Here is a 12463-nt window from a genome sequence, read left to right on the forward strand (position 1 = left end):
ATGTTAAGCATATTGGAGTGTGTACACTGTCCGTTCAGATTCTTCTGAAATGAATTTTTACCACCAATATTTGCACTGTATAGCTGCAAAGTAGTCAGAAAGCTGTATACAGATGATGTTTACTAAAAGTTACTGTGAGCAGCACTGCTCAGAACCAGATTTTAACTACATTTGAAATAAACCAGCATCTGTTAGCAGCAGTAAAATGAAATAATAAATGAAAGTGTAAAGAATATAATGACAAGGCAGAGCTGTGGAATTAATTCACTTCTAAGTGCTACTTCGGGCACTGGTTAAGTAATGACCAAGTTTCCATTTCCAGCACGGTGAACGTAGAATGAGATTCACTCTTTCTTCCCTCCTGCCCACAGAAAATTGTATCTAAGAGGTGCGGATGTTGCTGTCTTTCAGGTTTCAACACAGCCAGTTCCACAGGAGCCCAGCAGAAAAGATTACGAACCATATCAGCCGTTTCAGAATTCAACCAGAAACTATGATGAGTCCTTCTTTGAGGACCAAGTGCATCATCGTCCACCTGCAAGTGAATACAACATGCACCTGGGACTAAAGTCAACTGGCAACTACGTCGACTTCTATTCAGCTGCTCGTCCCTATAGTGAACTTAACTATGAAACAAGCCACTATCCAGCCTCTCCCGACTCCTGGGTTTGAGACTTGGGCAGATAGAAAAGCTCCAGGAACTGTGCATGTGCATGCATACCACAAGACATTTTTTTCCTGCAAATTTAGTTTGTTAAAGCCTGTTCCATAGGAAGGCCCAGATAACCAGTGTGGAAAAAATTAAGAGATTTTTTTAGAAGGCTAAAAGAAATGAAAGCTAAACCTTGGAGTAATTAGAAAGAAATATATATACTATATATATATTTTACAGTGTAGGACAACTTTAGGGTTGGCCAGTAGAGTCTTAAGTTTGTTGCTGTGTATTGAATGTGGCTGGGAGAAGGAGGGAGATTATGACAGTGGATGTGGGTCAAGAGTTAAGCACAAGTAACTGAGCAGCGTACATACTTTATGGGGAACAGCTTCTCACACTTTGTTTAATATCCTCATTCATTGTGACTCTAGGCTTCAAGTTGCATTTGGGGTTTCCTCTGTACAGCAAGATGTTTCTTGCCTTTTGTTAATGCATTGTTGTAAAGTATTTGATGTACATTACAGATAAAAAAAACAAGTGCATTGTGTATATTACACCAATGCCACAGTGTTTCTTCATCTATGGTTCTAAATATTGCTTCAATTTCAAATTTTGAAAGATGTATGAATTTCCAGTTTTTTGTTTTTCTTTTCCCCAGTGCGTTTTAACAAAAAAAAAAAAAAAAAGAAAAAGAAAAAAAAAAAACAAACAAAAAGGAATATTTAGCAGTATTGTTCGTTCTGATATGTGAATTTGTTTGTGGCAACTAAAAAAAAAGGCATTCAGCAGTTTCTGACAATTAACATTCATCATTCCACACTCCTTGTCAACAAAGTGCTTTTTCACTGCCTAAAATTTTAGATGTAGATATTTGAAATAGATTTTTTTCATTTATACCAGTTTTCTTTATGATGATACAGTGTTAAAAGAAAATAAATTACAATTGATCTGTCATCCATATTTGCTAAGAATGTCTATTTCCAAGAATCTACCATACAAATATACATTCTTACTCGTGTGTGTCCACGTATGCATAGTATTCTGTGTGTGTGTGTGTATGTGTTTGAGTGTGTGCGTTTGTGTGGTATAAAACCTATTTTCATCCAATGTTTTCCTCGTTCAAGCTTCAGTTTTTGTTTGATTTTCAGTTTTTTTAAACAGTGGAAACTCCAGTATGTGCTTTCTCTTACTCACTTTATTAACCATAGATAGCAATTGAAAATTGTTAGGCCACATACTCGCAAAGGAAGGGGTTGTAGGATATTTTTCATTGAGTCCTTCACCCTCAGGTGCCATTTCCTTTAAAATAGCATCTCTTGATCTTCTCTTGAGGAAGGAAATGTCATTACTTTCCATCCACCAACCAGCAAGTGCTCAAGGGAGAGAGTTTGATCTTGCCATCTCCCTGGGGGAATGGAAAACCAAGACCCAGCAGGCTAAAGCCTGGAGTGCCCAAACTCTTCAGGCTACAGAAGGGTCCAACTCATGAACCATTAGGACAATCATTTACTTTAACCCATACCAAAAAGAAAACCCAACGCCCAAAACACATTCCTCAAATATGAAAGATACTGACCATTTCTGTGCATTTAAAATAAAACCGTTTAAAAAAAAAAAAAAAAAAAAAAAAAAAAAAAAAAAAAAGGAGAAGAGACTTTTTTTGAAAAAATAAAACAAAAAAATAAAAAGGAAATGAAAGGAAACTAGGCTGGGAGTCCAGAATAGCTGGGCTAATATTAGCTTTTGGGATTCTAGAAGTTAAAAAATTAAAAACAAAAAAGAATCTAGCATTTCTTTCATTCAGCCAAGAGTTTGTCATACAGTTTCCACAGAATAAGACCCAACACAAAAGGAGTAGTTGTAAATTGCTTCAGTTACAATTAAGGAATTTGTTTTAGGTTGCAAACATTTCTGTGGTTAGTCAGTGTAGTAGTCTCACCATCACCTGGCACACTTTGGCTGTGTGCAGGGGGAAAAGTCTCTCACAAACCATCACCTGCTCCGTAGGACGCAGACCGAGTAGTTGGTGCGGGAGGATGTTGTGACGTAGAATTGGTTTTTCGATAATCTAGGACTAGAGTTTAATCTTTTTGGCAGCTTTTCCCAGTGTACGATATGTAACCTTATCTGCTCTTTGTAGTAAACAGGGGGAAAAAAATCGCATGCAAAAAAAATTTTAAAACATTTAAAAAAGGGTGGGTGGGAGGGGCACAGTGGGCCAGATGTATAGTGAGGTAGATGAAAATATTATTCATAGTTTTGGACACAAGTTGTTTATATTTTATTTATTACATTGATTTTAATAAGATAAGTGACATTTGCAGTGCTCTTTTGAACAAAGCACATTTTCAGTATAAAAGCTTTTTTTTTAATAAAGAATGTCACTCTCAACTTGAAGTTCTTCTTGCCTGTCTGATAACCACCAGATCCGTGCAGGCCTCCAGCCGCAGGACCACAAACAGGCCAAAGGCACCCGTGGTTCTAGTTAAAGTTCTTTAGACAGAAATTTATTGTAAGTTGGATTTATTTCTGTTCTTCAAACTACTAAAATGCCCACATTGCCCCCTTGCAGCTCCTCTCAGAAAACTAATTGCAGTCAAATGTTGACCATTGCTCAAGTGAAACATTTTGGACCAATGAAGTGGCATAAAATATCTTTCGTCTATAGTTTGTGTTGCTTTGTTTCCATTCTTCTGTAGTGGCAAGTGCTCCTACTACCGTTGTTCATTCTTGCTGTACTGCATTTTGAGACGGTGTGGAATTACCTGGCTTCTCTTCCAGGCTTGGAAATCCAACACTGCTGCCATACTGAAGCAGGATATGTCATGATGCATTCTCTTTAGTACTGAGGAAAGTATCATTACCTATTGCTGTTCCCTTCATTCTTGTACTAGATAAAACACAGAAATAGAGAAGAAACCAAACTGTTCCAAAAAATGTATAAAATGCAATTGATGTACTGTCAAATGTCAGATTATTTTTTTTTTTAACAAGCTTCGTATTAGAATCTTGATCAGCTGTGTAGACCTTGATAAATCTCACTGTTTTATTAAATGCTGTTTATGGTCTGGCAGGAATGGTTAACCTATCTCAAGATTAACAAATTTGCACTAACATGAGCAATATTGATTTGAAAAAATAATATGAATTCAATATTTAAATGATAAACTATGATTTTAAAGGTATATTAACACTGAAAGTACATTTTGACAAATAACATATTTAAGCCCAAAATATAAGTGGTTATGTCAAATAACACAAAAAGAACTATAACAATATAGAGTGAGAAAAAATGTGTTTCACTGTACATGTTGCTAACATGTACAAAGACAAACTCATATTGACATATTTTCTATTAATAAATCCTACTGTATTGTGGAGAATTGCTGGTCATAGTGCAGTATGTTTACAATCAGAAATTGTCTCCATATGTTGATTCCCAACTTCACACATCCAACAACTCCCCTGCAAGTCACATATTTTAAAAACTGATTGAATATTAATAATCTCTCACATCATGTGCTGCCGCCACCCCCCAAAACAGGTTTATGAGCACAACTTCAAAAAGCAAGCAAAGGGGAAAGGCATTTCTGAGAACATTGTCAACACCTTATTCATCCTTAACTGAGGCTTGAGCGGTAGCACTCAAGGACACTGGATGGGAACATTAAAAAATACAAACTTGGCCCCAGTGTTATGTAGACTATGGTCAAAATACTCAGAGAAAGACACTAATTCAGTTGTGCATTGCCAGGGATCCTGGCAGGCCATACATGCAGCAGGTGGGAATAAGTGTTTCCTGGGGCTAGGCTGCTTCAGACTACAAAAGTGTCTCTGAAGGGAGGCTTACAACCAAAATTAGGAAGGCAGACTTTTTTTTCTACCTTGACACAGCATAGGCTGCTGTACAAGGACAAGTGCTGCAAGGGAGGCTTTCTCAGCTCCTCCACCCATGTTACTCACCCTCTCCTGATGACAGATAGAAAGAGTTCTCAGCTGGGTGTTACTGCTGGTAGCATAGGGACTGGGAAGAGGAGACGGTGGTGGTGAAGGCAGCAGTCTGGGTTGGGGGAGGAAAAAAACAAGGGGCATAAGCATACAGAAGCACAGTTTGTACATGCAGACACGTGCACACCCATAATGACTAACTGTGAAATGGGGCCGGAAAGTGTGTTGTGCACTGATATTGCTAATAAACTGAATAGCCGAAAGCAGCAACATGCTGGACACAAAGCTGTCTTCTAGCAAAGAGAGGGAATCACCGTTCTCCTCCGGGCACATCTAGCTACATAGTTCTAAGCAACAAGCCAAGAGCAGAGCCTGCTGGGCACAAGGGCAGTACCACAAGCTGCTAAGACAGGAGGGGAATTACTCTTGGTCAAAGACTACATGTCAAAAAAGAAACTAGAAACCTAAAACAGGGAACTCTGCAAACCCCACCACCATTCTGTGCTGCCATCCTCAGTGGCAGTGCCATCTCCCCAACAGGTACAGGGATGGTGTGCACACAGGCACAACCCTATCAAGACCTCAGCCTGAAAAAGCCCTTTACTGGGCAATAGCTGGTATAGATGTGCCTGATTCTAAGCTGGTGGAGAAGCAGTTCCTACCACTTGCAACTCAAAGCCCAGTGTTTTCCCCTGAGGCAGGTGAGATCAACAGCTCCTAAAAGACTGTGCTATGTGCTCTGCTTCATTTTCCAGAGGACTCTACAGCTCTTAAGCAGTGGTCTAAAGCCACCTTATTCTGAAAGTGGGATATCTGAGTTTCCTGCTTGCCCCAGGCTAAGAGGATCTAGGTCTGCAGCTGCCACTGACTTAAAGGAGGCACTGCTGGGAAAAGACCAGGAGATGAGCAGTGGCTGTCTGATCTGTTGATACACCTGCATTACGAGCACCTCCAGCATTAAGTCTTCTGAGGCCCAGGCCAAGGGTCCATCCAGCACAAACACTTCAAGCTATTTCTTCTCCCAAGTGCTCCCCTGAGTTTTGCACTATCTTGAGAGGACCACACCATTCAGATCTGTACACCACGACCCTCTACTACTCCCATGCCTGAGGATGGTGCTGGCCAGGCAAGACCCTCTTGCAAGACACCAAGGCTATGCAATACTCTAAAACTGATTCACTTTCAAGCTTACTTTTGTACTTTTAATGCAGTTTTAATAGCAGTTTCCTTCCTCTGTAGGCACTGGTTTCCCAGAAGACATCACATGCTAACCTCTTGTAAAGACGAAGCCTTTAGCTCACACCTCAGTTTAAAGCCCACAGAAGTGCCTGTAAGACTTTCAGCAACTTTCAACCATGTGTCAGGCCCAAAGTGAAAACAGTCAAAGATTGTGGGCGCAGCCATCAAAGGATGAAAGCACCAAGGCCATCCCAAGCACCACACTGAAGGCTGCAGTGCACAAGAAGCTGAAAGAAGAAAAAAGTTGTTTCCTGGCACATGTCAAAATTTACTGTATAGCCTTTGGCTCTGTAATTTTATTTTCACTCTTTTAAGAGGTTGGCTTGGATAAGAAGTACTCGCAATGACTGATAGGTGCAGTTAGTTTGAGCAGCCTGATGGGCAGTTTCAGACATTGAAATACCTTTCTTTCTCAGGTAAGAAACCTGCTGCTTAGTCTAGGAAAGCAAAATAGCAGCCACATGTTGATGCACTGGTTTTCACAAATTCAGTTAAAGTATTCATGCACATAAGGCTTTTCATTTACACATATCCCAGTAGCTATGAGGGTTGCTTTTTCAAGAATTTAGTCACTGTACGTGAGCATTATATACGGGCAGAAAATGCTAATGACTAAAAACACCAAGGCTGAAGAATAAATTTGTGACAGAACTCAGGCTGCTGCATACAGACACAATTGATTATTACTCTGTGCTGCTGAGGCCTTACCCAGAGTACTGCATCCGGATGGGAATTCCTCAGTACAGGAGAGACATGGGTCTGTTGGAACACATCAAAAGGAGGGCCACAAAAATGATCCAAGGGATGGAACACCTCTCCTATGGCTGAGAGAGCTGGGGCTGTTTAGCCTGGAGAAGAGAAGGCTGCGAGGTGCCCTGATAGCGGCCTTTCAGTATCTGAAGGGGAGCTACAGGAAAGAAGTAGACAGATTCTTTGGCAGGGTCTGTGATGACAGGAAGAGGGGAAATGGTTTCAAACTAAAAGAGGGAGGATTTAGAATGGATGTGAGGAAGAAGTTTTTTACAGTGAGGGTGGTGAGGCACAGGAACAGCTTGCTGAGAGAGGTGATGGGTACTCTGTCCTTGGAGGCACTCAAGGTCAGGTTGGACAGGGCTCTGAGCAACCTGATCGAGCTGTAGGTGTCTCCGTTCATTGCAGGGAGTTGGGCTAGATGGCCTTTAAGGGTCCCTTCCAACTCAAACAATTCTATGATTCTGTGATTCTATAGCCTCTATTTGACATCAAAGCATTTATATTCTTTTTCCCTCTGGGAAAAAAAAAAAGAAAAGAAAAGAAAAAAGAAAAAAGAAAAAAGAAAAAAGAATGAAAGAATGAAAGAAACCTTTTTCTTTAAGCTACCATAGGTTTGAATTTTTACTGGGGTGATGGGAAGACAGAATTTGAATTATATACAATATTTGAAAGATGTTTCCTGTTGCTTTTATTTCTGCCTGTGCCTAGACATGAAGAGAAAATACATTCCAAAAAATGGCATTTTTTCCCTCTGGGCCCCTTTGAGTAACATAATGGTCATTGCGATCCACTCCAATTACCAACACCTGGTGCAGAGCCAATGCTTGCGTTTCAGCAACTTGTTCCACTGTTGCAATCACAGCTTATCAGTGACAGTGGAAAAAAAAAAAGTGTTTAGAAGAAACAGATGATGATGTGCCCTGAAAAAAATTTGCATTTAACTGGGTTTTTAAATAAAAGCCTGGATCCTTTAAACATGCATAGTCTTATAGCACCTTAATGAGTGCACAGCCAGACACCAGGTGAATTACAGTTGCAGTTTTTAACACAGGCAAAAAATGTAGGTTCCCTTCCCACAGTTGTATTTTTGTTGGTGGTGGTTTTTATTTTCATAATTAAAGCCTAGGGCAATAAACATTTTGAGGTAATAATCTGTGGAATGTAATTTGAGTAAAAGGGCATGTTATGTTAATATATATACAACTGAAAAAAGATTGAGACAAATTGTGATGCCTTCCTAAAGTATGATTTATATGTAAGCTAAGATAAAGATCTGATTTAATACCATGATTTTATTATGAATAATGCAATATAGTAGACTATGAAATTTCATATCTAGTGGGGTAGATAGATATCCCAGATATAGTTAATGGTGTGCATACGTAGTTAATGCAAATTTAAAGTTTAAAAAGTACTGATTAAAAGGAAGATTTTGGAGCTTCTTCCTCAAGTGACAAAATGATGGCTGCCATTTGTCTCAGAACTGCTACACCAGAGTTTAATCTGCTGTATAAACTTTGACTTTAAAAATAAAAGCAGTTTTATAAACCAGAACAGCTTCAACCACAGCTGAACCTCACCTGCTGAACTAAGGGTTATAAAAACTGGGAAATAAACTGTACAGTGTTTTACTGTGTTTCCAATAGCCCATCCAGAAACCATAAATTATCTCAGAAAGACTGGAACTCTTTACTCCCAGGGTTTACTCTCTGCATTGCTGCTAGCCCTCACTGCCCATCACAAGGCCATCCACCAAAGAGCCACCACAGCACTGCAAGCAGTATTTTTATCAGCTCTTAGCAAGCGGGGATGTGTCTGGGAAGTCAAAAGGGAAGAAAGTATCTCAGTATGCTGACAGCAAAGCGAGCTTAGTTAGGGCAGTGGGGAAATGGGGCAGAGCCCCTCTTGCAGCACACTAGCAATGCTGTCCATGGAGCATCCATCAACACAGCAACCTGATGTAAACTCACTCTAGAACTGGGATTGGGGGCACATAAAACTGTTTAGAGATATCTTAGCTGTTGTTTTCTTGGTGTATGGCTTCCCATACAGTTTAATAAGGGATTTTGGCCAAAAAGCAATATAAGATGTTTCGGTTTGGGGTTTTTGTTGTTGTTGTTGTTTTGGGTTTTTGTTTGTTTGTTTGTTTGTTTACAGCAGGAACAAGTTAGGGCAGTTTCAGCTTAGGCAAGTCACTGGAAACATCAGGTAATTCAGATGCTATTAACAAAGATGTACTAGGTGATACTCTCTCTTCTGTGCCATATGGATGGATCCAGTGGCTGAGGCATAAACACAGTCCTACCTGCAAAATTATTCCAGAGGGGAAAAAGAGCTACAGGAGGTTGTCGAGAGGTGGGAGTCAGCTCTCCTCTGAGGTAACAGTGATAGGATGAGAAGGAATGGCCTCAAGTTGTGCCAGGGAGGTTGAGGTCGGATATTAGGAAAAAATTCTTCTCAGGAAGAGAGGTGAGGTATTGGAACAGGCTGCTCAGGGAAATTGTGGAGTCACTGTCCCTGGAGGTGTTCAAGAAACATAGAGATGTGGCACTGAGGGACATGGTTTAGTGGGCATGGTGGTGGTAGATGGACAACTGGACTAGATGACCTTAGAGGTCTTCACCACCTTGGTGATTCTGCTATTGTGTTCTGTAAAATGGAGATATATTCAATGAACATGGAGTGGAGAGAAGGACAAATATAATGACCAGTGGACAGACATATATAGCTGAAATTACTGTAATTTCATTGTGTTTGCAAGGCATTTCTGAAAAAAAAAAAAAAAAGAAAGAAAAAAAAAAAGTAAATGCAGACTGCAAACCAGAGGAGAGTTTGTAACCAAAGAAGCAGGGATGGCCTGAGGCAAGAAACTGCCCTACTGCAATTGAAAGAGGCTTGCAAAGTGTAGGTTCTGAAGCTATTTGCAGTGTCATGAGCTGCCCTCATCCTGGAAAGGCATACAGCAAGGCAGGGACACAGCCTTCAGGGGAGGCCAAGGAGCAAAAGCTGAGAAACATGGAGGATCCAGGCACAGAGACAGGCTGAGGTTGGAAAGGCAGTTAGCCCATAACTGTATTAGGAGAAATCATTCTTTTTATTAATAGTAACATTTAAGCCTTCTAACAATAACAGACTGTATTACGCCTTGGGTCTTGCCTGGATTTGTCTGGTCTTTAACATATTTTAGCAGTATTTGCAAAAATCATCCCAGAAACTTCTGAGGCAGCAAGTCTGCTATTCATCTTTCTGTAGCCGTCTTATTATTTATGTGTCTCAGACAAGGTTTTGCTGAGTCGTGCACAACTGCCTGGTGTCTACAGTAATTATGAGTAAAAATCTCCATCCAGACACAGGAGGAATAAAGTATAACCAATTAAGCAGCTGTATATTGAGGCATTGACTGAGGAAAGGAGCACATGGGCTGCATATGAGGCCAATCTGGTAAGCGTTGCAGAGTGTGGATGTGCTCACAAGCCAATGAACCAGCAGGGAAAAGACCTGGTTAATAGTAAACCTTGCAAGGGGGATTGCTTTTCTCCCACTGATTGAATACCATCAGAGGAGGTTCTGCAAACAAGGAGGTCCAGTTTGACATTTCCCAGGCCTGGCAAGATTTTATAGGGAAAATTAACTTAGCTTTGAATGTGTGACTGTTCTTCACACGTATAAGAACTGCTAAAAGTACACCAATGATCAAGAGGTACTGACAAGTGATTGTTGTATAGCATTGCCAGGGACAAGACCTGCAAAACATCTGTGCCCATTCAAAAATGAAAATCTACCAGAAGTTGAGTTGCTCATCACTAGCATACCTGCAATAGTGAGTTTTTAGTTAAAGACTTCAAAGGTTATTTTAATAAGATCTTGCTTTAGTCAGATCTCAGCTGTCAGAATCACTGAGCCCCTCAACTTTGGTTTAGGCTTACACTGATGAAAATGAAAAATTCCTTGAGGACATCTGTTAATTCAGGATTAGATTTAATAAAATTAGAAACTTTCAGGGAAGGAAAATGCCACATGGCACTGTTTCATGCTGCAAGGTGACAGGAAAAGACCTTGGTCTGGGGAAAAGAAGCCCTGTTTAAGATTATCTCAGGATGGAAGGTCTCAAGTGACAAAATATTGTTCGTCAGCGAGGGTTGGTTTCCTGTATTCAACATTGCTTCTTGACTTCCATTTTCTAAAAGCAGAATAAGAAGATCCCTTGACTATGTCTGGCTGAAGCTGACACAGGTACTTTAAAATAAAGAAAGAATTCAGCGTGGACAGACAAAACAAAATACTATTCTTATTCTTTGTACTTTTTATGCTGCTGTTGTTGTCCCCTAAAAGGATGATTCTCACTATTTCTATGTGTTTGGGGTTGAGGGTTTTTTTTGGCATTATTTACTAATTTCCTTTATGATGATAGAGCTAAGTAGCAAAATATGTATTCTATTGATTTTTCTGGAAAAATAATAATTCTCTGTAATTTCTACTAGTTCACTAAAGTCATTTACAACTTACAGCAATAATAAAATAATGCATAACTGGCTTTCTGTTGCTTTCCAAAAACATCAGATATAAAGCGTGATCAATTTTATAAGATCGAATCAAAAGATTCTGGAGCACTAATTTTTGTAAAACTGTTGTAATTATCTTCATAGAAATGGTGTTCTAAAACTGATTTTTACAGCCTAAAGCCCTTTGCTTTGGATAATGCTTAGTTCCAGAAATCATTTGGTCCTCCAATCAAGGAAGTCCAGGAAACATCTTATTGCAGGAAGCATCTCTTGTTCTGTCGCCAATGTGATGTAGGCTGGATGAGTATGCTTGGAATTAGGACAAATTTTAAATTGAGCTTTTGCAATAGATATGTGTAGGTTTTTTTTAAAAGCACATTGACAAGGTCTGGTCTAAGAGTGTTTTTATAAATCTCAGTAGGCCAGTATTGCTTTTCATTCCTGGAGGGAATTCAGTCTTACTAGAAAATCTTCCTTGCCTGAGCACGCATTTCAACATATGAAGAATCATCCCACGTCAATCTTCACTGCTTTCACTCCATGGCAACACATGTAGCAGCATATCTGACGCCAGTTGTATTTGCTGATGCACTTAGTAGAAAAATAGACTTTCTTTTATTTTCCAGATGGATTCTTACAATGTGTGTGTAAGGATGGGCTGTTTTATCACACTGACTAGAGTTTGTGCATTTTGTCCAATAAAATGAGTAATAGCTGAGGCTGTATCCTTTATCAGAATTGCTGTTCAGATTCTAGATATTGTCCCTCCCACTAGTTTACCTCCCATTTTTTGTAAATATCCCATGCAAAAACAATTTATTTTTCAAAAGGAAATGATCTTCCTATTTATTTGTTCTAAAGGATTAAGATTTTTCATCACTGTTTAGAAACAGAACTATAACCTTGAGTTTTTCATAAAAGCCATTCCTTCATTCAAGGTTATGCTGACTAAATTCAACTTTGCTTCTCAGATTTGTACATTAAAGAATTGTTTCTTCCCATAGAAAAACAGTGTGAGTGTAGTCCACAGCTTTTGACACCAACTGACAGATTAACATTAGAGAAAATAACTACAGAGACTAAAGTAATATATAACTGACTGCAGAGCTAACAAGGCAGTAAATAGTCACAGGGTTAACTGCTTGAAGACTGTGTTCTGTTTCAGAGGTTTTTCTACAGATGTCTGTAAAACAAAAATGTCATGAGAATATCTAACACCTGACATACCATTCTGTATCTGCAGATCTGGTCTGGGAGTACCAGTGGGTGCCTTCCAACTCAGGATATTCTCTTACTCCCTCCACTCCACTCCACTCCACTCCACTCCACTCCACTCCACTCCACTCCACTCCACTCCACTCCACTC

General features: G+C 39.6%; 1 protein-coding gene across 5 annotated transcripts in view; it reads left to right on the forward strand.

The window, feature by feature from the left end:
- Positions 1-2258, forward strand: part of CTNND2 (catenin delta 2) — a 619837-nt gene extending 617579 nt beyond the window's left edge. For all 5 annotated transcript variants that reach the window (XM_042869378.1, XM_042869380.1, XM_042869382.1 and 2 more), the window contains one exon: positions 412-2258. In XM_042869378.1, coding sequence (XP_042725312.1) covers positions 412-672 — 261 coding nt within the window. In that variant the 3' untranslated portion in view covers positions 673-2258. The remainder of the gene's footprint in view (positions 1-411) is intronic.
- Positions 2259-12463: the final 10205 nt, after the last annotated feature.

Source organism: Lagopus leucura, unplaced genomic scaffold (genome assembly GCF_019238085.1).
Source record: "Lagopus leucura isolate 7727_CA_CO unplaced genomic scaffold, USGS_WTPT01 Super-Scaffold_100002, whole genome shotgun sequence".
Taxonomy (NCBI): domain Eukaryota; kingdom Metazoa; phylum Chordata; class Aves; order Galliformes; family Phasianidae; genus Lagopus; species Lagopus leucura.